Source organism: Eucyclogobius newberryi, unplaced genomic scaffold, assembly GCF_026437365.1.
Source record: "Eucyclogobius newberryi isolate DKJ021-1_F unplaced genomic scaffold, fEucNew1.0.hap1 SCAF_5, whole genome shotgun sequence".
NCBI lineage: Eukaryota > Metazoa > Chordata > Actinopteri > Gobiiformes > Gobiidae > Eucyclogobius > Eucyclogobius newberryi.
Genome location: NW_027316167.1, coordinates 10,890,842 through 10,917,600, shown reverse-complemented (window position 1 = coordinate 10,917,600; position 26,759 = coordinate 10,890,842). Strand labels below are relative to the sequence as shown.

Below are 26,759 nucleotides of genomic sequence, written 5' to 3'. Positions count from 1 at the left end.
GTACAAACTACTCCTGTAAATTAAACATAAACGTTTGTTTAACTCTTTAAAAGGAAAGATCAAGGCTGAAATTTCCCCATGTGGGACAATAAAGGAATATCTTATCTTATCTTATTCTGTCAATTTAATTTTATATCTTTATCATCCATTATATTGACAGTTCATATTTTTTTTTGATAATTAAATACAAAAAGCCTCACTAAAAGGCATCTAATTTTTAACAAGAAACGTCATCTCCATCACATGAATTTAACCACGTGAAAGCGTTTTGATAACATTTGATAGAAATTATCATGTTGAATTGTAATGAGCAAGAACTAGAGTGGCAATTTCCATTTAGTATCCGACACAAATCCTTTAATTACGATTTATTTTGTCACATGGTCTGTTATAGAAGCTTTGTTACAGAAAACAAGCTGGTCGACCAAAAGAGGCCTACTTGTTATTACTTTGTAAACCAAGCTTTAGCCCAGCATGGTACGGTCTGAAAGTGGTTCCGTTCCACTGTCTTTGTGAAAACAATACTAAAGTAAAAGAAGTCACATGGCTAATAATGTACTAAAATACAAACCGCTTCCAAATGTGTAATCAAGTAATGTACGAGCGCTACAGCGTTACGCTGTACTTTAACAGTTTCAGGAACAGTTTTGATCACGCTCCTATAAAAAACAGATTTTTGTCATTTTAAACCCCAATTTACAAAGTATGAGCTGTGGTGCATCAGCGCAGTCAATGCAGGCAAGTTGTTTGTTTGTAGAAGAACAAAGCAGATACAGATTTCTCAAGTTAGAAAACCTTCTCAAAAAAGTACAATTATCCACTGAAGCTGCCAACGCAAGGTATAATCACTTTAATTTCGTTTCAAGCATAGTTGGACGCTCAAATTGCAGACAAAATGCTAAACGATGAGAAATTAGACGTAGCTTGGTACATATTACATTACTTTGAGCATTTGTGATTTCATTCAATCAAAAATGGACAAAAACAAATTAAAACTCAACTTTAATGACCTTTTGACCATGTGATTTTGAGTGCTGAGAGGATTCGGTTTATTACCAACAGGCAACAGTATAAATGAAAATACTGTGTACATGTTAATACACATCTTTAACATTTGAAGCATTCGTGTGCAGCACATGACGGATCGGCCAATCTGAAAAGATCATGAAAAACAAAAATAAGTGCCGGTGACTTCCTCTCGTCGCGACAAAACATGTTTCAGAGGCTCCCGAGTCGTCTTCTTCGCGTTGGTGTTCGTTCCCAAAACCTGTGCGCCGTTTCTCTGAGAGGGGATTTACGTGAAGTAGCGTATTTTATCGGATGTATTCAAACGCGCCGTCCTCTGGGTGGGTTCCTGGTTGTGTTTTCTTCAAATCTTTTTTTTTGTACATGCCGTCGATCATGTCAGCTTGCTAACAATGGCTTGGTTGAGAGAGTTCAGCTGATTTGTCCATTTGTCTAAAGCTGTGTAGCGCGCGCCTCCTCTCTTCTGGTAGTCCAGCTCGAGGAGTTGGTTGACCTGATCGATTCTGCCGTGAATGGTGCTGGAAGGTAAGAACGCAACACTTAAATACAGGCTACAAGTAACATCAGATACAAAAACAGACAGAGCTACCCAACTGAGCTTCCTAATCGTGTACAGTAACTTAGAAGTCAATAATCAACGACACATATTATGCAAAGCCTGTTTTTTAACTTTTAACCATGTTGTAACAATGTTCCCTAAATACAACATACCTGGAGCTGTATATAGTTTAATTCCTGTTTATTTAATTAATCCTCTTTGCTCCGAGCCAGCTTCAAATTTCTCAGATTTGTGACAGTAGAGATTGGAAAGTCTACAGTGCTGTTTTTAAGACCATAATTACGCTCATTACCAACTGTGTGCTACATTAGTGTATCGGGGGCAATCTAGCTTTTGTTTTTCTCCCCATGGTAATTTCCTTTGCAACCAGTAGAGGGAGTGCTAAAACCAAATCCTGGTGAGGGAACTTCTGAAGAAACTTTCTGGAAGAAAGTCGTTTGTGACATTATTTTAAGTTATAAAACATGAAATGCCAAAGGAGAGATGTTCAAGAGCAGGTTTTTGAAGGCCATCAATGATACAAATTATGCAGGATATGTGCCTTTTACATCAAAATGAGACAAATTATTTCCAATTCAAGCTCCTCCTTTGACAATTAAATCACCAAAAAGGCTAAATGTTAAATATGCACCGGTATAGGAGTAAATAAATTAAGAAGAAATATGCAGTTGGGACTATAAATCATGTTTTACAGTTTTGGATTACCGGTACGTTATTTACTAAAACTGTAAAATTAGAGCAGCAACAGTTAATCTAAGTAAACGCTACTGTGACTATTGTTGATTATTAAATGAATCATAATAGTCTTTTGCTTATCATAATCATTATCTGGACTAAACAGACTGTAATACACATAAGAAAAGCCCTTAATGATAAAGACAGCGGCTTTGTTAAATACAAATGTCAAAAAATACTGATTGTAGAATTTCATCAATACTACACTTTATTAGGCCCGAGCGCCACAAGCTGGCGAGAGGCCTATTAATCTCGTAAGGCCGTGCGAAGCACGGCTGCGAAAGTGCGCACGAAATCGAGCGCGAAGCGCTCGCCCACTTCCAAACACTCACTAACGCACTCCTTCACTCATGCACGCCCCGTGCATACTAATTAGTAGTAGGAAAATGGAACATTACCGTTGTAAATGGGCGAAGCCCGCGCAAAAGTGCGCACTAAACGAGCACTTTACATTGGGATGACGACCGCGCACTCATTTGCGCTAAGTAGCTCACGAATACGTTCCCCATCTCTTGCATGTTCCGTGCATATAAGCATGTAATGCAAAAATTGAACATTATTACTGTATAGAGGGCCAAAAACACAAAGTGGGCGGAGCCCACTCAAAATTAACGAAAGTACCCATCAGTGACCAGGGACCCACACCATGAGGTAGGAAAGCGCGAGCGCTTTCCGAAAATGTATAGTTTATGATATTTGAAAAATGGGAAACATTGTTTTCGCATCGGAATATTATTCTTTCTTCTTCTTCTTCTTCTTCTTTCTTTCTTCTCGGGCCCAACCCCCCTATTTTTCACCCAGTGAACATTGACGAAAAGTCACAAAAATTTGCACACCTCTAAAAATCGTGCCTCTCTACATTCTGGCTATTTCCCTTTTCTAAAATAAAAAAATTGGCGCGTCAGCGCCCCCAAATGTACCAAAAATGCATAGAGAGATGGGAAATGACCCAAAAAAAATCTGATCGTAGAATCATGAAATTTGGCGCAGAGGTAGATGGTGACAAGAGATGTAAAAAATATTACGGCAACGCCGTCCGCCCAACCAAATGTCGGCCATATTGCTTCAAAAATGGCTAAGCATGACTCGGGAGTTTTTCCAAACGTCGTACTTTTACGAACTCCTGCCAGGGCGTTGGCTCTAAAAAGCTGAAATTTGGTGAAAATGGTACTGAGGAGTGGGACATCAAAAGTTATTCAAATTACATTGATACCTGTCACGGTCTCTGTGCGGCGAAGCCGCAAACTTTAGCTAGAATTTCAGAAATCTCCCAAATCTAACATTTCTGCCGTTTGCGCAGATAAAGTCCGAATTGCGTCAAATTAGAATCAGTTGTTAAACTCTTTGCCCTAAACCTACTTGAAGTGAAATGAATTCATTTGGCGAGACTCATCTTCAGGTGTGGACCATCAAAAGTTATTCACATTTTTATTCAAAGAGTCACGGTGTCTGTGCGGCAAAGCCGCACATTTTGCCAAGAATTCAAAATAGAATTGCTTTTTGATGGTAAAACAAAGGGGAGAAGATGTGACAGCGTCACAGATTCAGCAGTAGATGTAATAAAAGGACAATTGGGGTGCGTTAGCGCCCCCTCCTCTTGCTGCGTGGCGGCGGCGTGGCGAGGGCCGATCGTTGCCGCTTGCGGCTATATTTTATTCTATTATCATTATTTTATTATTATTATCTTTATCTTTTTATTTATCTATTTTATTTTATTTCCCAAGAGTTCTATTAAGAGTGTTTTTTTTTTAAACTTCCTATAATCTGTCCTTTCCTCCTGTTCTACTGCATTGTAACAACAAAATTTCCCATTGTGTGGATATTAAAGGTTTATCTTATCTTAATCTACATGTAAGAAAAGTCTGTGGCTGAAACAATGAATATATTAAGCCATAAGGTGCATTATTACTACAAGTTTTGCTATTTTCACACAAGGATTAATACAGAACAAATTTTGTCTGATATGCTGGTGTCAAGTTGCGCTTTCGTTCAAGGCTAAAACTTAACTATGAGGAACTAAGAGTGTTTCCAGTAACGTCGCCTGCATTATCAGAAACACAAACATGACTTACTTATCCAAGATACACTGCACCAGCAAACTCTCCACGTCACAAACATCAATGTTCAGCTCCTGAAAGACAAAAAACACATTTTACAACTGACAAGTCAACGATTTTCAACAAACAATCCTAAAAAGCATCAGATTTAAGGTCATATTCTGCCAGCCAAACAAAGTAAAATCGATTTTTCCTTCATATTGATCGGGAACATTTGTTTTTTGTCTATATGAAAAACAAAAAAACAAAATGGCTATTTTTAATAATAATTTCCTGAACATAAACAATGCAGACTTGTAATCAGTGACGTTGAACACATAAAATAGACAAGTTTCTACAGAGGTTTGACTGTAAACTTCTTGATTAAAAAGACCCAAACATATTTACTGACAATTAGAAATTCTAATTGTCAGTAAATATGTTTTGAGTGAAGAAGGTTTTGGTACCGACAAGTCTTTAGATAATTATAGTGGAGGTAAAGTTTGCATGTGGTGAGGTCATGGCGTGTGTGTCTGTGTGTCTGTGTGTGTGTCTGTGTGTGTGTGTGTGTGTGTGTGTGTGTGTCATCCGCATGATCAGGCCCCGAGCAATCGAGCGGGAGTGTCTTAAGCACGTTATCAAAACACATACGGGAATGACTGCGAGATCATTGTGAAGCTGTGCTATAAATGTAGCAAAGATTTTCAACAAAAACTCATTCATTGATTAAAGTGCAGTGGGAAATATGCGTCAGGGGGAAAAAGCCTCGTTAGGGGTGTGAATCTTTGGTGCCCTGGTTTGATTTTGACACAACTTTACTTATTAAATCTGACTGAAAATACATGCAAACAAAATAGTGTCTATTTATTATAATTTCCTATAATCTGGATGGCTAAAAGCAGTAGTGTAGGGATGACTTGAAATCATTTTGCATTTGGATTCGAGCTGCAGAATCAGGACAGTGTGATGTATTTGTATTTTGCTCACAACGCTCTCAGCTTTTATCTTTCCTTTGTGACTAGCAACATTTGAAAGGCTGAAGAAATTAAACTAAAAGTCAACTAAAGACCGATTATATGACTTAGAGATGTGGTGTTGGCAAAAGCGTTCAAACCAATAAAGTAGGATTTGACCACATATCTGTCCCAAGTGCACTGATGAGCCCATGAGATCCCGCAATTACACATATTTACACAGAAAACGACTAGTGGACAGCGCATTGATGGGCAAAACTGCAAATTTAACTCATAATCCACACCCAACTGTCAATATAACTAACTACACGCCTTTTCTTTTCTGCTGTTGTGAATAGAGAGCTCATAAAACCCCCTGAAGCACCGGTTCTCAAACTGTGGCACGCGGATTCCTTTTGCAGTACAAACACAAAGAGTCATTTTAATCCACATTTTTGTCGTGTTCAGTTTGTCCTTGTTTAGAACCAGTAAAGCAATTGTGTAGTCCTATTTTATACATGTTTAAGCCCCATCTTAGCTCTGGAATAGTCCTGTTTAACACCTGCTTTAGATCTACTAGAAATCGAAGGGCCAAATATTTACTTAGCTGGTACTTTGTGTAAAAAGTTTAGAGAAGTCCTGCACTTAAAAAGAGTAATACACTGCTCATGATAACCTTTTTTTTCTTTTTTTACTGCGCTTACCTTTGAAATGAAAGGGATGTGTATTCTTGTGTAAGGCTTGATGAGTTTGATAAGTACTTGAGTCCTAATGTTTCGCAGCAGCTCTGTAAAACAAAAAACAAAACGAGTTACTATCAGCAGTGTCCCTGATGTGACTCTTTTAAACGGCACGTGTCACGCTCACCCTCTATGTGCTCTCGGATGAAGGGATCGTCCATTATGTTGCTGTGATTCGTTTTCAAGATTTTCTCAAATTCAGTAATGTCATTGTTCTGGTAAGCGCTGCGAGAAAGAGAAACAGAGGTCATTTCAAACTGAACATTGTCTCTTAAGACGCAGAAGAAACCTCATGCTGGTTGTTGCGAAATGTCTAAAAATATAAGACATTAGCGTAAATACCATTGTTTAAGTCGTTTTGGGTATGCATGCTCAGCTTTTATGAGGATTGTTTTTTTCTTTTTTATCAGACAGTTCAATCAGGAAGTGCAAAAGTACAAATTATCTAAAATTTGCTTCCAGGTTGATGCACTCCACAAAACAGAGCAAGACTGCAAATTGACGGCGCATAAATGGTTTGATTTTTGCCCATTTCTGAATATTCAATGCTTGAATACCTACTGCCAGTTATGTAGGCAATAAAAATACATTAAAACCTGTGCTTACCTTACTAGATTTGTCATAGCTAGAATTTCAGGGTCGTTTTTGTACGGTTTGGCCTATGAAAAGAACATAGAAATCAAATACGAATTAAAGCATTACACATTTCTGAGCAACAGCATTTGCAAGGGCTGTGACGGGTAGAGTGAAAACATAAATATAGCAACTGTTAAAAAGACAGAAACAGACAATGTGAGTGCAAGAATACATGTAGTCTTTTTGAATAAATATAATTACATGTTACCATAACTATAATTACCGTAGTTGCCACACAGGTCTACAAATGAATTTAAAACTGAATTGATAAAGTACAGTGTTTCCCATTAAATTGACAAGCTGAACAAAAATTGGTAATAAAAAACATCCTTAACTCTTGTGGTATTGTATTAATAAATGTACAGAAGTAACTGCATTGAATATGTAATCAGTGCTTTTTTGATACGCAGAGCCAACAAGGGTTGCTTCTGTATACATTATAACTGCATTACCGCCAACCATAACTTTATAAAAATGAATCCAACATTCAGTCTCAGTGTAAACCTGTGAGAATATTGGCAGAGAAGGAATGTACAGCTTAAATCAAAACGCATGCCCTGAGTTTGAAAACAGACGAGCAGCGAATGAACGAAGAAACAGAAGCAATATGTTTTTGGTTACAACGCACGTGCCTTTCTTTTCTACGACAAAAACAACTTAAATTAAACAGTAAGCAATTCTGAGCGTCGCTGAGTCGTGAGATAGCACGTGTGGCCCCATCCATACCTCTTGAGAATCGAAAGGGTTGATCCCCGACTTCATGAGCATGTTGGCGAGCACCAAGTACTTCAGACACGTCGTCCTGCGCGGGCTCCCGGACTCGTCGTAGTTTTTAAAGGCCTCAAAGAAGTCCGTGTGCGCTTTCTCGAACTCTCCCTCTCGCAGATGCATCTTGCCTCCGCACTCTTGAGTCAAAAGCATTATTCGAAAGTTACTAAAGGTGGACAAAATATTGCTGTGTGTCCCATTAATAGAGGAGACTACAGTGCCCCCCCCATAGTCTAAATTAAGATGGGTATTAAAGGCTTTGTTTACTTTTGTTTGTTGTATGATCATAAATCTATTGACGTAACTTTATTTAAACCTTAATCAGTCCCTTTTGATTAGTAGCAAAAAGTGAAATGTTACTCCACAGTTCCAGTATAAACCTGTGGGAAAAGACATAAACTAGCAATATAACCTTCCAAGCAATCAGCACTTTTGTCCCTTCAGCTTTGTGTGATGAGAAGTGAGCAAGTTTACCACAATGTGATAGATAGTACAAACTAAATCCAATTATCATTACTGTCAATATTGTCTACACCTCGCTCACATTGCGGTGAAGTATATTTAAAGCCATATTTACCTCTAATAACTCCCATAATAAGCGGATGAGGAATGGCTGACTTGATGTGAAGTGACTGCTCGTACAAAGCTTTCAGTTTCTTGTTGTTTTTTTGTGCTGTGTACATCTGGATTTCCAAAGCGTAGATCTCCAGCAGCTGCGTGCCTTTCTTCAAGTCGTCCTCCCCATCATCTGTCTAAAGGGAACGTAAAAAGGCAACATAATATAACACGCTGAAAAGAAGAGTTGTCTGATTTTTAACAGGGCCAAAACTACGATAGTTAACCGTTCGACTTGATGTTGCGTAGATTTGACATAAAACCAGCTGTGATGAACCATAATCAAAAAGTGTCCTATTTAAGACAATTAAAGAGTTGTATATTTTAGGAAACAGTAGTTTGACAAGTTAATTTGCCCTTAATTCTGTAGGATTTCATTCAACAGTTAATTAACGGATCACTTTTTAGTAAACTAATCTAGAAATGGAAATTCCTCACAACTAGTAACATATGTAAATAAACACCATTAGAAGTCAAACTACTGATGGAGTTATAAAAATAATATGAAAATATAGCCGCAAGCGGCAATGATCGGCCCTCGCCACGCCGCCGCCACGCCGCAAGAGGAGGGGGCGTGGCTAACGCGCCCCAATTGTCCTTTTATTACGCCTACTGCTGAATCTGTGACGCTGTCACATCTTCTCCCCTTTGTTTTACATCAAAAAGCAATTTTATTTTGAATTCTTGGCAAAATGTGCGGCTTTGCCGCACAGACACCGTGACTCTTTGAATAAAAATGTGTTTAACTTTTGATGGTCCTGAAGATGAGTCTCACCAAATTTCAGGTTAATATGTCTAACGCCCTAAGAGGAGTTTGTGAAAGTCTAAAGTGTAAACATGTTCTGGCGATTTCCCCATTGGAATAACATGGAAGGTTTCGGTCATCGTTACGGCAACGCCATAACAATTATGACATGGGTCTCATTGACTTTTTTGATGGGGATTCTAAAATTGAGTTGTGTGTCAAATTTCATATAATTTCGCAAAACTAAAAATTTAACCTCCATATAAAATCTGTAGGGGGCGCTGTGGCTCCAAATTAATTTATTTCACCTCAAGTAGGTTTAGGGCAAAGAGTTTAACAACTGATTCTAATTTGACGCAATTCGGACTTTATCTGCGCAAACGGCAGAAATGTAAAATTTGGGAGATTTCTGAAATTCTTGCTACAGTTTGCGGCTTTGCCGCACAGAGACCGTGAGAGGTATCAATGTAATTTGGATAACTTTTGATGTCCCACTCCTCAGTAGCATTTTCACAAAATTTCAGCTTTTTAGGGCCAACGCCCTGGGAGGAGTTCGTAAAAGTTTGGAAAAACTCCAAAGTCATGTTTAGCCATTTTTGAAGCAATATGGCCGACATTTGGTTGGGCGGACGGCGTTGCCGTAATAATATTTTTTACTTCTCTTGTCACCATCTACCTCTGCGCCAAATTTCATGATTCTACGATCAGATTTTTTTTGGGTCATTTCCCATCTCTCAATGCATTTTTGGTACATTTGGGGGCGCTGACGCGCCAATTTTTTTAATTTTAGAAAAAGGAAATAGCCAGAATGTAGAGAGGCACGATTTTTAGAGGTGTGCAAATTTTTGTGACTTTTCGTCAATGTTCACTGGGTGAAAAATAGGGGGGTTGGTCCCGAGAAGAAGAAGAAGAAAGAATAATTCCGATGCGAAAACAATGTTTCCCATTTTTCAAATATCATAAACTATACATTTTCGGAAAGCGCTCGCGCTTTCCTACCTCATGGTGTGGGTCCCTGGTCACTGACGGGTACTTTCGTTAATTTTGAGTGAGCTCCGCCCACTTTGTGTTTTTGGCCCTCTATACAGTAATAATGTTCAATTTTTGCATTACATGCTTATATGCACGGAACATGCAAGAGATGGGGAACGTATTTGTGAGGTACTTAGCGCAAATGAGTGCTTTATATGGGGATATACAACATTACAATGGAACATTACAACGGTAATGTTCCATTTTCCTGCTACTAATTAGTATGCACGGGGCGTGCATGAGTGAAGGAGTGTGTTAGTGAGTGTTTGGAAGTGGGCGAGCGCTACGCGCTCGATTTCGTGCGCACTTTCGCAGCCGTGCCTCGCACGGCCTTACGAGATTAATAGGCCTCTCGCCAGCTTGTGGCGCTCGGGCCTAATAATATAAACCAGGGACTTACTTGGCATGACTGATGAAGTTGTCTAAGAATCTTTTGTAGTTTTCCATATTCTTCCCGCTCCAGATACAATTTTCCCAACTGTGAAGGCAAGAGTAGCAAAATATAAACCTTCAAACAGTTGTAAACAGATTTTTTTCAACTAAAAAAGAATAATAATTTCAAAACAAAACACTGTACCTTTGTGTTAGTCTTAAACCATAGTCTGTCATTCTTTGCATCTTTTAAAGCCTCCAATGTCGTTTCATAAAACTCCTGCAGTAGGTCCATCTGGAGAGAAACATTGAATAATGAATGTTTACTAGACGTTTACTCCCCATTAAAAGAAAAAGAAACAGACAGAGGCGCAGATCCAGACAGATTTACTGAATATCGGCTCTAAACTACATGTTTTCAGTATTGTTACTATTTGGCCCAGAACGTCTCATAATGTTTGAGCTTTTATTCATACAAAGCTGTTCTATAGTTAGTTGGCCAAATACTCCCAGAAAATAAACATGACACCAAATGACTGCTTGTCTTTCTATGTATACATCCTCCATATACCCGCCTCATGTGAGAGATAAACCAACATCAGTGACTAATCTACAAACCCAAACTGAAGAAGAAGAATCCTTAGCAATTTGACCATGAAATAATACAGACATTATAAAATTCAAACCATGAAATAAAACGTAAAAGTGATTTTACCTGTTTGGAGGTAGAGATGTAGTCCAGTATGGAGTTGATAGATTTCTCTGAATAGTTCCGTGTGACCGCACTCCTGATGTATGTGAGCAGCTGCTTGTACCTGTTCATCATCTCAGGAAAATTGGTCTGCAAACGTCCATAGATATGTATTTGCAAAAAACAATGCCAAAATGAAACGTTCAAGCAATGGAACAACCACAAAAACTGCTGGGTCACAACTGGTATAACACACTTAAGCAGATCTTTGAATAAATGCTATGGGTTCAGTATTTTATAGCGGTGGGAAATATATTTTTTAAAATGTATCATATCACAATTGTTTTGAAAATATGCACATTTACAATATTGAGTATATAGTTCATGATACTAACTGTTAAAAAAGCCTCTAAAAAGAGACAGAAATGCTTAGTATAATCTAACAAAAAGGGGAATAAAGTAAAATGTCTGCCATTTTTGTGATTAATTTCAGGCTTTCTGCAATACTTGAAACTCAACCAAGACATTTACAGGCACATTTTATAACATTCTTGATGCACTGTTGAACCATTTTTATAGAATATTGTTATTAATAGGTTTCAGCTTCTTGTTATATGCAACATTCTCAGGACTTTTCAAGATTCAAACGATAGTACATTTAAATTGAAAGTGTTGATTGCTATTGCAATATTTGATGACACATACCAACTTGAAGTTGATTTTAATCATCTGTTTCAGTGCTTTGAATCCCCACTCTCCTTTCTCTCCTTCCAAATCCAAAACCTACCGTAGCAAAAGTCATTAGTATAAATCTTGATTATATGTGATCATTTAAAAGGAGCACCACCCCACCTTCTGGAAACTGCTGAGTGCTGCTTTGGGGTCATCTTCCTTCAGGGCTTTGGAGTTGTAATACTGGTTCTCCAGGTCGACATTTGGCTCTGAGTTACTGTCCTCTGAGTATTCCTTCAATAAAGCACACATGTATGAGACGATGTACACATGCATGAGCTGGAACATGCAGAAGAAGTTCTGTCCCACACCATCTAAGCAGTTTGCAAGTACAGTTTACAGACGAGCAAAAATTCCTTCAAATTACTCTCCCCATGCAAGACTTTAGCCTGCTAACGTTAGCATAAGCATGACTAGCTAGCCGGCTGCTTTGCCCTTACGAACTGTAATTTAAGTTATTTATCTTCAGTTATACACACATCACCATGCAAATACCGTTGTTATTGATATTTGTTTTACATTACGTGGTTGATCTGTGGCCTTTGTGCACCGTTAACCAGCTCACATGCTAATGTTGACTTCCATTTGCCCAGCTCTAACATTAGCCAACACGCTAACCACACAGCGGCTAGCACGTTAGCTCCTGTCACTAAAACGATTCGGTTTAAAGAAAAAAACTATGATTTAAAGTCATAAGTACCAGGTCATAATCTTCTTCATCGTCGCACATGAAATCGTCCTCCATGTCCGACATTTTGGCGGCTGTTATGTCCTGGTTTCAAAGGCAGTCAGTAGCCGGCCTGGTCTGTGTTGTGCACCGATGGAGAGGCGGTGTGTCACTGTGGAGCAGCGCCGCGGGCCATGGCACTGTGAGGCCAACAGATGGCGCTGCTGTACCGCCTCACACAACTCACACAGGACCCGCACAGGACCCGCACAGGACCCGCACAGGACTCGCACAGGACCCGCACAGGACCCACACAGGACCCACACAGGACTCAAAGGACCCACACAGGACCCACACAGGACCCACACAGGACCCACACAGGACCACACAGGACCCACACAGGACCCACACAGGACCGCAGGAGAACCGCGCAAAGTCTTTATTCATTCATCCTTCTGCCTGTCCTCCACTCAGCACCTGTTTACTCATTTATTGCCTTGGTTGAAGTGGTTTAAGCCATAAGATTAACAGTCAATAACTAAAGTAGTCGTGCCCAAAAAAAGAGATAAGATTCTCTATAAAGTTCGAGATTTTGACAACCTGACCTTTGACCTTTGCACTTGTTTGATTTTTATAAAATGTATTCAACTTTTTTGTTTTAACTTCAGGAAGACAGTTTCATTCATCCTCACTTTGCAACAGTCAGTCCTTGTAAAACACAACTCACTGTTGCACTTTAACTGTTACCCAATAAATCAGGACAATGTTAAGTGGGTTTTGGCCAAGCTTATTGGAATACATACCATGGACTGTTGCCGTGGCAATTGCAACCATCTTATGACTGTAGAAAGTCACAACATTCCAATGGAAAATATTGTGAAATCGAGGCCAGTAATTTCAATAATTAAAGGCCTTGGATAGAGGTAGAACAGTTTAGAAGTCATTGTAATTAATTAATAATAATAATATTTCACTGGTCTACTAATGAATGCAGAATTACAGTGTGTTTGCATGTCAATGCACTGCATGGACACAACTATTGATAGTAATTATGTCTACCTAACATAATCATGAACTGATCTTTTATTTTCACATATTCTAGCTTTTTCACACTGGTTGAACCTGAACATAAGATAAAGCTCAGAAATACAAAAATCAGAAAATAAAATAGCTGTAAATAGTGCATTCCCAATGAGTTTGTTGTTATTAGTTTTTGAGTAGAATCTTATAATCAGAACAAGTCTGTTACCATCTGTACCATGGTGACACTAGCTTTATTTATTTTGAATTGGGTTTTGGCTGCCGCTATTTCTCTTGTCTCTAGCACGTTCTCTCCAAATCTCTAGAGTTACCTGGTATTACTGTGAATTTTATTACTCAAAGTACCAAAATTACACAACCAGTTTATGTGTCATCAACGTATGTGTCATAGGTTTATTCCAAAAAGGTCAATCAGTGCGGTGAAAGAGCTGATCCATCATCTGAAGCTGTCAGTGTGGCCAAAATATTTACAGAATCCAGACATGAATCACCAGCAGCAAAAAGGAGAGAAGAATGTTTTCACTGGCGGATTTGGAGGTTTTAAGTGCTTTATAAAAGTGTCCAAGTCCGAATTTGGTCTCAAACACTGCCGTTCTTTGGCTGAAACTCTGTCTATGTATATATTAGATCTGGTACCATGTTGGAAATAACGACTTTCCCTATAACATGGGTATTAGAACATTTTAAAACAACATCTCGAGTCAGTCTTTTGTTCTATATTGATTATATATATTGGTGACATCTGTTGGAGCAAACTGTCGATTACAATTTCATGGTTGGCAGCAGGACCTGATGGCATCCGCCCCAGGCTCCTTAAGTCCTGCGCAGATGAACTGTGTGGAGTTATGGAGCATGTCTTCAACATGGGCCTGAAGCTGAGGGTGGTACCACAGGTCTGGAAGACCTCCTGTCTGGTACCTGTGCCTAAGACACCGCGCCCCAAAGACCTCAACAGCTTCAGGCCAGTGGCTCTCACGTCCCACCTGATGAAGACACTGGAGCGGCTGGTCCTGGACCACCTCCGCTCCACCGTGAGCTCAGCCATGGACCCGCTGCAGTTTGCATATCGGCCTGGCATCGGAGTGGAGGACGCCGTCATCTCCCTGCTGCACCGCTCTCTCTCTCACCTGGAAAAGCCTGGCAGCTCTGTGAGGATCCTGTTCTTCGATCTTTCCAGCGCCTTCAACACCATCCAGCCGCTGCTCCTGAGGGACAAGCTGGAGACGGCTGGTGTGGAGTATGACCTGGCAGAGTGGATCCTGGACTACCTCACAGACCGACCCCAGTTTGTGAGAGCACGGGACTGTGTGTCTGACACTCGGACCTGCAGTGTGGGGGCGCCCCAGGGCACTGTCCTCGCGCCCTTTCTCTTCACCCTTTACACTGCAGACCTCAGACATGACACGGACAGCTGTGTCCTGCAGAAGTTCTCTGATGACTCTGCCATCATCGGACTCATCACGGACGACAATGACGCGGAGTACAGAGGACTGGCGCAGGACTTTGTGGACTGGTGTCAGCGCAACCACCTCATCAATGCGGGGAAGACCAAGGAGATGGTGGTGGATTTCCGCAGACGCCACCCCACTGCCCCCTCACCAGTGAACATCCAGGGACGGGACATTGAGAGAGTGAACTCATACAAGTACCTGGATGTTCATCTGAACCACAAACTGGACTGGACTCATAACACAGACGCACTGTAGAGGAAGAGCCAGAGTCGGCTCTACCTCCTGAGGAGACTCAGGTCTTTTGGAGTGACAGGGCCACTCCTGAAGACCTTCTACGACTCTGTGGTGGCATCAGCCCTCCTGTACGGTGTGGTCTGCTGGAGCAGCAGCATCACAGAGAGGGAGAGGAGGAAGCTGGACAGAGTCATCAAGAAGTCCAGCTCCGTCCTGGGCTGTGCTCTGGACTCGGTGCAGGAGGTGGGGGACAGAAGGGTCCTGGCTAGATTCACATCTATGCTGGACCATAAGTGTTGCCCCCTGCAGGACACTCTGTCCGCTCTGGAGAGCAGCTTCAGTGAGAGACTGATCCACCCTCGCTGTGTGAAGGAGAGGTTTCGCAGGTCTTTCCTTCCTGCTGCTGTCAGACTTTATAACAAACACTGTTAGTACTGAACACTCGCTGACCTAACCATGTGCAATTCTGTCATATGTGCAATTGCTGTTGGAATTCATGTGCAATTCATGTGCAATTACTGTGAAATTCATGTGCAATCTATGTGCTGTCGTGACACATATTCATGTGCAATTACTGTCGTGATCACATGCAAAGGTATTTATGTATTTATTTATTTATTTGTCTATGGGAGTTTTTATTTATTTATAGGAGATCTTCTACTGAAAGTGTTTTTCAGACTTCCTATAAGTGATCTGTTCTGTTCTTCTGTATCTACCTCTGTATCTACCTGCGTTGCACCAATGAAATTTCCCCATGTGGGACAATAAAGGAATATCTTATCTTATCTTATCTTATCTTATCTTAATTAGTACGATAGCATAATTGTCCAGGAACTAACCAGGCCAGAGAACCGAACAGAGAACAGCCAAAAGCAATACAAACATGTGCATGTGCACTGTGCTTGTTTAGAGCCACAAAGATTTCCTTTTATCCTTAAAACTCATCAAGGTAATTTATTTATCAACCTTCATTTAAGGTTGACATAAAAAGCTTTTTTTCGTGTAACTTTTCTGATAAAGGGTCGGTCACCTGTTTGTCTCAATGGAGAAGTTATTGCTCCAAAGTCAATCTATGGATCTGTCTTAGCATTTATTCAGTTAGAGCTGTTATTCCTCAAAGACTAATTAATTAGGCAAACAATGAGTTTGGAGAAGGTTAGATGAGACTAAGGGTAAGTTCACACTTTGAGTTCAGCTTTAGTCCCTTTTTTATGTGGTGAATGTGCAAGTGTGAATTCAAGAAACTGGACCCTTAACACTATAATGTCATTTTGAATTAAATCAGCCCCACTGCCCTCACTACTTACTACTCTCTCTACACTAGATGAACCACCCAGAGTGTTTCTGGCTCCACAGTCTCTATCTGCAATTGGAGGCATGTCAGTTCTGGACCATCTGCAGCCTGTCCATCCTGGATTAATCCTGGTTTAGTCCTGGTTTAGTCCTGGTTTAGTTCTGGTTTAGTCCAGGTTTAGTTCTGGTTTAGTCCTGGTTTAGTCCTGGACCATCTGCAGCCTGTCCATCCTGGATTAGTCCTGGTTTAGTTCTGGTTTAGTCCTGGTTTAGTCCTGGACCATCTGCAGCCTGTCCATCCTGGATTAGTCCTGGTTCAGTTCTGGTTTAGTCCTGGTTTAGTCCTGGACCATCTGCAGCCTGTCCATCCTGGATTAGTCCTGGTTTAGTTCTGGTTTAGTCCTGGTTTAGTCCTGGACCATCTGCAGCCTGTCTTTGAGAGGTTTCGACTTTTTCCCCACAGGTTGTTCCTGGTGGAGGAGGGTCTAAAGACAGAGACATTTAACCATTTGCAAAATTCCTGTGAACATTGTTTAATTAGCTTTTGATTTTGTCATTGTTTATATCTCTAAACTTTTGTTGGTTTAATCAACTATTCTTAAAATCCTACCAAGGCAACTGCTGTTGTGATTTTGGACATTACAAAAATACATTTAATATTATTTAACTGAATTTAAATACAATTTGTAATTTGCTCCATTAGGTTTGAAGGTAACTATGCAAAACATCTTATTCATTACTTGAGTAAACAATTAAAACAAGAAATTGCCAGCATTTTATTTTTCCATATTACTAATTTTGATAATATAAATACACTGTTTATAATTACACAAAACGTTATAATTACTACACCTTAATCAGCCTAATAAAGCATGAACAAGTTTACGAAGAATTATTCAGGCTAACTTAATTAAGGGGTTAGGGTTTAGAGTTAGGGTATTAATTAGGTAGTTACTTGTGTAAATGTTGCATTAAGGCTATTAAAAGTGTAGTTATTATAAAGTGTTTCCTACTTTTGTTATGAAGCACTTGAACTGACATTTCTGTTTTTTCTTGATTGCTTTGCACATATTTCAGAGCCATATTTTCCGCCGTCCGTGTCTGCTCCGTGCGTGAGACACAAGGGCTGTGCCGCGGCGGTTTGTGCTGTGTCTGTCAGCGTCTCATTAAATGGATTGGATTTGCGTAAACAAGGGGACGCAACAATCGTACAGCGTGTCCTCAGCTGAAAATCAACAACAAGAGGAAATCTGTGGGTCTCGAAACAAAAGGAATATGTTAGTCCAGTGATGCCTCACCTGTCATCACCCGCGCAGCCTTGTCATTATAACGCATTAGGGTTGGTTATTCAAATACCAGCGCAGCCCAATCACCACAGCCTGCTGCATCAGAGAGGAGACACTGCTATTATTCACATTCTCTGCTCGTGCAAATCATGATCCACGTAATTAGTAAAAAAAAAAAAGTACTTGGGAAAACTATTACTCAAATAAGAGTAACTTTAAGAGTAACTGTCTGGACATAATAACTTCATATTACAGTTACTTCATAATCAGGAAGCCGCCGAGCTAGAAACACTAATAAACTATTTCACATCAGCAACATAAAGCATTTTGGTCACTTGTAGATTTACTCTGTGGGAAGAGTAATCCCAACTTTTACTCAAGTAAGAGACTATTACTTTACTAAACATATTAATCAGTAGGTGAAAGCTGCTAAAAACAACTACTCTGAAAAGTACAATTTCTTAAATAAGTTTCTCAAGTAAATGTAACTGACCCGTCTCTGCTATTGAGCAATGCATTGTGGATGTTTTTGGGGAAAGCAGACGAAGTGTTATGTTAACAGAATATATTCAGTTTTACAGTTGTCTTTTGAAATTACACATTTGGAATTGTTTGGTTGTTCATGGCAGTGCATGTTAAATCAACAAGTCAATTGCACATTATTCACATCAGTTTTCAAAATGCTACATAAGAGTTGAGAGTTGGACCCAGAAAAAATAACTCAGAGGTTTAAACTCCTTGGTCATTTTGTCGAAATAGTGAATACAAAATAATGTTGTATATCTTATTTAGTAATTGGGTATATAGTGAAAATTTGTGTCAAAATTCAAATTTTGCTAAATTCTTTGGCGTTAAAGCTTTGATAAAACCAGCAAATCTTTCAATCTGTACAAGTACAAGATTGTAAAGTTTGGTTTACTTGTTACTTTAAGGGCTGATCTTTATGTTTGAGGGAGGGAAATCATTTGATGGTTCAACATCCCATATCATTCTATGGAAGCAAGTTGATTATATTAAATATTAAAACCTTTTTAGGTGTAACACAATGTTGTTGTTTCCAGGTGAAAGCTTTTATGTTGAGAGGGCAACAGAGCGTCTCATCTTCAGTTTGATTAGGCTTTATATGATTACTTCTTATTTTATGTAGCAACATATCGGCATATGCTTGATGTGAATATTGTTCATTGGCAACGGCAATAAAACTGTTCTGACTAACATCAGTCATGCTGATGTTTTGATAAACACAGATGTATTATCAGTCCATAATGTAAAAGAAAATACCCCTCCACAGTCTGTAGGGCATATTAGAACTACTAAACACCTCTGATTATCTGCTCATTCATACAGCCTAATTACAGAGCTCATTTTATTCATCCGCATGTGCGTACACTAACCTTTATTACACATTTAATACAAGCTGCCAAAATATTTTTCACACTGAACCAACCGCATATAAATGTGTGAGCATGCTTTGATTTCTGACTTCATAAACATTTGTTTAACAACAGCTGCGTGTGTGTGCCCGTGCACTCCTGATGTGCCCACCTGCCTCACACACCAACTCTGCACTTGCACAATGTGCCCTGAGGTCATGGGCTCACGTCTGCACCGCTGCGTGACTAGACCATTTGTTTTCCTCATTTATTTACTGATTTCTCCGTTGCTCTCTGGGTTTTTACAAGGTATGTTGAAGCGTGTCTCAATTTTATGCAACCACTTCCATCAGAGGGGCTGTTATTACAGATGAAACCCAACCTCCATGAGCTGAAACACGTTCACACCAAGTCCACACGCGAGCTCGGCTCTCACACGCGACTGCTGCTGCTCTGAGCTGCACACACTAGGCTGAGGGGCCAATGTGCATTCAACCATTACTACATTATACTAGACCTTTAAAGCAGGGGTGTCCACACTTTTTTCACTGAAAAGGCCAACATTTTGCAGTTGATGTAGGTTTGATGAGTCTCCACATCTTTAATGAGGCGTGGAACATTAATATTAGGTCTGTATAACTTTACATTGTTGTTATTTCGGTTAGAATAGCTTTTCAATATTACATTAAAAAGTATCACTTTTGGTTGTTTGGCCAATTTAGCAGAAATCCTGAGGGCAAACATTTTTTGTCTGAGGGCCACATTTGGCCCCCAGGCTATTGTTTTGGCACCTGCTTTAAAGATATCTGAAGATAAGGAGTGTTTCTTACTGGATATTTGACTGGTCTGCAAAGAGTCTGAAGCCAATAGTCTAGTTCTGCTGATAGTGTTCCTGTACATCGGCTCAGAACTAAAACTGGAGTCTATAATTTATCTTCCTGCTTTAAATTTAAACTAAAGGACAATTTAAGGACTTGTGTTAATGTTTGACAAATTAATACTGTGTATTTTAGTTAAAGCTAATTGTTTCTATGTTCACTCCCATCTCTCTCTTCAACTTGGGTGCCCTCCAGCACTCTCAGGCCAACATTGTAAATAAGACTTTTTATGTGCTTCCAAGTAAAAAAAAAAAAAAAAAAAGGAACCGTCTGATGAATTGATTTCAAGGTAAGCACTTTGAAGCCAATTTTTTGAAAATGTACATATAAATACATATGACATTGGTTAACCAAAACCATGTTAAATAATCTATTTTAATCGCAACGCAATTTGGTATAGCTTTATAATAACTACACCTTAATTTCTCTTAATAAAGCATGACTTAGTTAATTAGACTTAAAGACTATGGTTTTAGGTTTGTTGTATTAATGAAGTCGTCATTAAACCTGAATCATTTTGAATAAACTATTTGTTCATTATGAGGTAAGTCTTTGTCCATACTTTATTAGGGATATGGACAGTGTAGTTCTCATCAAGTGTTACCTGCAATTCCAAAGGTCCTTTTTTGGGAAGAGTGAAGTTTAAAATCTGGTATTATTGTTTTATAAGTGCAGCTATGAGAGCGATCCCACCCACGCTCGTGACGGGACTTGCCCTGACAATGGGATGGCATGCTAACCACTTAAAGATGTCCAGCTTTTATTATTGTGGTTCACAGATGAGACAGAAAACAGATGTGATCCACAGGTCCAGCTCTGGGTCACGTCTGGGATTCACCGCTTACTTCATCCTCGTCTTCTTTCACTCATATTTCATAAGCTGTAAAATATGAAACAAAATGCATTAAATGACGAGATGTGTTTACAAAATATACCTTTTTCTTCATAGATTTGCAAACATTCACAGATGTCAGTAAGTACAATTGGAAGCCCATTACAACTTATAAAAATAGGTTGTGTGGTGTATTTATTTATATACTATTAAATAAAATGGTGTTAAACAAATGTCCATCGACTAAGACCTCATTTCTGAGCTTGGAGTTTGTGGGTTCAATCCAAGCTTGTCATTTGAGTGAACTCTTTGTATCAAATCCACTGACCAATGGGAGAGTGGATTTGTTCCTATTTGTTCCTTTTTGTTCCTATTAGTGGATGTTCCTATTTGGTGAATGAATGTCCAGGTGTCTAGTTTCGATTAAAATCAATGGTGAAATAAATAACATCCCCTGACAGTCTGAGGACCTTGATGTAGTTTTTAATTTGAGCAGGGCTGTGAGTAAGTAGCCCGACTAGTTGAAAAGAAGAGGCAGAAGTTCTAACGCAGCTGGCAGTGAAAATGCTGTTTTCTCTATCAACCATGATCATCCCAGTAGTCGTAAATGATCAGTGGTCACATATATATAGTACTTTTCTACCACTCGCCCATTCACACACACATTCAAACACCAATTGTGCGCAGACGCTGGGGGCGAGGCGGGTTAAGTGTCTTGCCCAAGGACACAAGGACAGTATTCATCTGATGGAGTTACCTGTGGGCCAGTGGATTTGAACCCTCTATCAAAGATGCTTATGTCTAGATCGGGATTCAAACCTTCGGATAAGAAGACGAGCTCTCTACCACTGAGCTTCTGCCTCCGCCATGTCGTCAGGACAGTGAAAATATCCTTGATTAGTCCAATAGTCAAATGGTTATTTTTGTTATACATTAGGTTTTAAAGAGCGTCTTAGTCTAGTTTATGCAAACGTTTGGATACAAGGATATTTATCAAGGCATATCCTATTCTATTTTGGATTATCATATTTTCTAAAATGAATTGATATGGCTTCAGAGAGGCCTCACAGCAGCATGATCCCAGTCTGGGGCCAGTTTGAGTTCTTTAAACATACACTCTGTCCAAATACTCTAATTACACACATCAACCTTCAGCATGGTCATAACTCTAATCCTCCAGCAGAGCACTGATGATGAACCTTTTGCTCAACATCTGGAGATAGGCACCTCAGAGCTGTGGCCGCTCACTGCTCCTGACAGGTTCCCTCAGCCCCATGGAAAAATGGGTTAATGATTTGAATTAAATGCATGGCTGCGAATAGTCCAGATTCCAACCCCCATATTTTTGTACTTCAGACAGTGCATAGCAACAGTGAAGCCTGCGTGATGTTTTCATTAGAGAGCAGTCAGTGAGCGACAGGTTGATGGTGGAGGATGGACTTACCTTCTGAGGACCGTTCAGGCTGCACTGATTGATGCTGCAGGAGACAGCTAACACCAGGGGAAGTAAAAGCCTCACTTTTCCATAACTCTGAACTGTTAAAAGGTTCATGAGTGTCTCGCACCTCCACACACACCACATCTGTCTATGGTTCTATTTCTGTGCCTCGATCAAAGTTCTCCTCAAGGTCAACTCTGGTAACTATTTACATACGCTTGGATTTATCTATTTTCACAGATGTCAGCGGCGTCTGCACTCAAAAGTGGTTAACTTGAACTTAAAATCATCTATTTTTTGTGGTGTAAGGTCCATATCCAAGAAGCTCATTGAGTGACAGCAATCAAATTAGCTTCAGATCAGGTCAAGTGGAATTGGCAGTATTTTCAGATTCTGTCTCACCTGATGTTGTGCCCATTAACTATGTAACAATACTCTACATGAAAAACAGGACTAATATTTCACTGTTTCGGTGCGATGATAATATAGTGAGGTCACTCTTGATGTTTCTGTCCTTGGTTGGTTCCCCTGGATTCACTGACTCCTCCAGATTTGTCCTCCAGGATCCTGTGACTGATCCTATTCCTATCAGGCTGCCCGAGAAGTGGGTCAGAAGAAAACTGCTTTTGGAATGGAAACAAAGTATTCATGAGTTTCAGTTTTCTGTTATGGATGCATTTGAACATTGAAAATATTTAAAAATGTTGCTTTGAAAATGTTTTGACAAAGACAAAAATTCTCCTATAGTTTTAAATAGTCACAAAAAATATTACAAGTTGAAAGGGGCAAAATTGCACACATTTGGGACACAAAAATTAAATGTATTTCTTCATTTTGTTGATATACTAGGTACAAACAAATGTACAGAGGGGATTATGTTAAACTAGATCTGACTGAAAATTGGTGTAAAACACGTCTCCTAAATTATTGGAGTTAAAACTGTAATTAAACAGACTTCGCATTAGACATCCACAAATCCTTCGGTACGATCTGTCAAAATCTTGTGCAAGTACAAGATTATAAAGTTCTGTGTGTTTGGTGCTACTTTAAGGGCTGATCTTTATGTCTGTGCGGGGGAAATGCGTATGAACAAAACGGCGTTTGGAATTACAATGTCTTATAGAAATTTTAAAAATGAATAAAACATATTTAGGTGCAGATTGGACAATGTCATTTCCAGGTGAAAGTTTATATGTTGAGAGAGCGAGCTGACCTGATTGAAGAGTACTACACAATAAACTATAACTGATTAAACGTATATTAGCAAGAAATTTATAATATTAGAAATTACTTATTCTTTTTGTTTATTTCCGTTACAATTAATTTGCACTATTAATGAACAAAAAAAAATAGCAATAAACCTAGACATTAGGACAATTCAAACTCAAGGACTTACATTCTGTTACAAAATACAACCACATATTGAAAAGTGTGGGCCATATATTGAAACATAGCAGAAAAGAAGCAGAGGGTATTTGGCAAATCGCTGCACGGAAAAGCCTTAGACATAACTTGAATCCAGACAAACTGCAGCATAATTTACAACTCTTCATTTCTCTGCCGGCTCTAAACCGCCAAGTTTTTGTATCCAAGGCTTTGAAGGTTCTCAACAAAAGCTGTGAACTGAGAGTCGGTGCTGTCGTCACTCCGAGGCAATGAGTGCGCTGTGTAAAAAGGAGCCAAAAGATTAGAAATGTGTTCCAAACCCAATGTTCTAAATGCCTATTTTGGACATACTGTGGATATACATTTTGGTGAAAGTGGTTAGTGAATGTTAGTCGCCTATACAATAAATGAATATCTAGATCTGAAGTGAGTGAACACGCCAAGCAACAATAGCCACGTTTCAACTGGTTCACTTTGAAGTGGATCGGGACAGTCCAAAAGTGCTCCAAAGTAGAAGTAGTCTGGCTCAGTGCATGTTGAACATACAGTACATGTAGTAAACATGCTGGATTGTGGCCATGGGCTCATTTCTATCCGTTGTCTCCCCTTCTCGCAAACACCCTGTCATTCATACACCATTGTACATCAACACTGGAGGCCAAGTGGGTAAAGTGTCTTGCCCAAGGACACTGATCTCTGTCCCCATAAAAAGATAATTCACTCAGTTCACCCTCATGAATTGAGTGTTTAAAGATTATAGTCCCCATAATGAGATAAATACCACCCATATTCAACAGTATACATTTTTACCATGTGTGAAATGGTTTTGGGAAGGTTTGTATCTCGGGGTCTTGTTCACGAGAGAGGGAAGGATGGAATGTGAGATGCTGCACCGACAGGCGGATCGCTGCAGTCATGCAGTCGCTGCATCGGACTGCTGTGGTGAAGAAGGAGCTGAGTCGAAAGGCAAAGCTCTCAATTTACCGGTCAATTTACGTTCCTGCCCTCACCTATGGTCATGAGCTTTGGGTAATGACCGAAAGGACAAGATCGCGGATACAAGAGGTCGAAATGAGTTTCCTTTGCCGGGTGGCTGGACCCTCCCTTAGAGATAAGGTGAGGAGCTTGGCCACACGTCGAGAGGAGCCAGCTGAGGAATCTGTTCCGGATGTCTCCTGGGCGCCTCCCTGGGGAGGTGTTCCGGGCATGTCCCACTGGAAAGAGGCTCCAGGGAAGACCCAGGACACGTTGGAGGGACTACTGTCTCTCGGCTGGCCTGGGAACACCTCGGGATCCCCTCGGAGGAGTTGGAGGAAGTGTCTGGGGTGAGGAAAGTCTGGGAGTCCCTGCGTAGACTACTGCCCCCGCGACCCGGCCCCGGATAAGCGGAAGAAGATGGAGGGATGAATGATTTTAGATACTGTTGTCCTTTGGAGATGTTCAAGTCTTAACCATCTATTACATGAAATTAATCATTTTTATCCTATTTTTTAAGTGCAATATACAGTAAATGTTTCCATTTGGGAGCAGAAAAAACAAGACTTAAATTGTAATAGGTTTTTGCATCTCCAAAACTGCAGCTCCATAAACAAACGACAGGTAAAGCACCGGGAAGTGAAGCCGCACAAATGTTAAATGGAGGCCACATGTTTTGCCTGATTAGTGCAGGTTTTCTGAGTGAGAGCGTAAATGTCACTAGGCTCTCTGTAGTTAGGAGCGAAATTTCACTAAATTGTTTCCAATTGTGGGTAATACTTAAATTAGGTTTAAATGGCTCTTAACAATAATAATACTCTAAAGGCCGGAACAAAACCAGCTGACCAATCTGTTGACTGTGTGATTATGTTAGTTAAGGCATTTCCAGTGCCACTGGCTATGTTTGCATGCACACCAAAAAACTGATTCTGAGAAATCAGATTATTGAAATGTAAACAGTTACATCAGATGTGAGTAATGGGATTTATTTGTGATCATTCACACCTGTGCAGGTTTTGACAAGGACAATTATGCAAAGAAGAAATACATTTGCAGTTTTTGTGAAAGGAAAATTATACATGATTATATGATGATTCTACCTGACTCTGGACACACCATCCCACTGTCAAACATGGTGGTGCAGCATCGTGCTGTGGGGCTGCTTTTCTTCAACATGGACAGGGAAGTTGCTCAAAGTGGAAGGAACATGGATGAAGCCAAATACAGGGCAAAAAGAAAAAGACTAGAGCTATAACTTCCACAGGACAATGGCTCTAAACATAAAGCCAGAGCTACAATGGAATGGTTTTAAAATAAACCTTTTCATGTCAAATTCCAGTCTATAGATTTGCAAAGCAGGTATTAAAAAACCCATAAGACTTTCAACTGTAATTGCAGCAAAAGTCAGTTCCACAAAGTATTGACTCTGAATACCTTTGCACCCTGTAATACAGTTTTTTTTAAATTTAAAACACTTTAACTTCACAATTGTGTGCAGCTTTGTGTTGCTCTTTCACAAAAAATGCCAATATAATTTATTTAAGATTGTGGTCGAGTGGTTGAGTCTCATCATGCTTATACCAGTGTCCTGAGTTTGAATCCTGACTCCCACAATTTACTGCATGTCCTCCCTTCTCTTTCCTCCTCCATTTTACACTGTCCTATCCTGTTTAATAAAGCCTACGGGCCACAAAAGTTACAGTGGTATGAATAATATTGTAAACCACTGTGAATCTAGAATAAAAGATAGATTTACGACAAATCATTCGAACGTTACAATCAACACTCTGTGAAGACTCAACAATCCCTGTCTCCTCTGTATATATCCCATGTGTACAGTACAATCTTCTAATGAATTAAGCATACATCTTCATCAGTGCCACTAAACCGCCAGTATAAACTCGGCTCTCCCCTTCTCCAGTGTGATGTTAAACTCACGCAGCCCTCCTCCACCCCAGCACCACCTTTACAGATAATCCATTCATTTTCAGGTTTATATTTACTCACCACCGGAGTCTAGATCTGCACCATCACTACATTATTTTAGTCATTCCCTGTCAGCGGGGGTCGAAGTGCCAGAGCCACATCATTACCTTTGTTACCTTTCTTTAATTTATTTCTTTTGTCATTATCTATTGTTGCCAGAAGCTCAGTGACAAACCATTCACCCATGACCATGACCAAGTATTTAACCCTGCAATTTAAATCCACATGTGCATACTGTTGTTTTGTCTTTAGGCAAGGCATTTCCCCCGCCTTATCCTC

The 26,759-nt window shown here is 39.8% G+C and overlaps 2 protein-coding genes across 2 annotated transcripts in view; both read right to left on the bottom strand.

The window, feature by feature from the left end:
• Positions 1-26,759, bottom strand: part of LOC140380978 (SHC-transforming protein 1-like) — a 170,981-nt gene that overhangs the window by 73,439 nt on the left and 70,783 nt on the right. The gene's annotated exons all lie outside the window — the stretch shown is intronic.
• On the bottom strand, positions 985-12,516 carry cops2 (COP9 signalosome subunit 2). Its single transcript, XM_072464981.1, has 13 exons — positions 12,341-12,516; positions 11,761-11,874; positions 11,614-11,691; positions 10,933-11,058; positions 10,423-10,512; positions 10,246-10,323; positions 8,031-8,205; positions 7,412-7,590; positions 6,656-6,708; positions 6,177-6,274; positions 6,014-6,096; positions 4,393-4,451; positions 985-1,544 (listed from the first exon to the last, which is right to left on the bottom strand). The coding sequence occupies exons 1-13, from the start codon at positions 12,392-12,394 to the stop codon at positions 1,400-1,402; spliced, it is 1,332 nt and encodes a 443-aa protein (XP_072321082.1). The 5' UTR covers positions 12,395-12,516; the 3' UTR covers positions 985-1,399.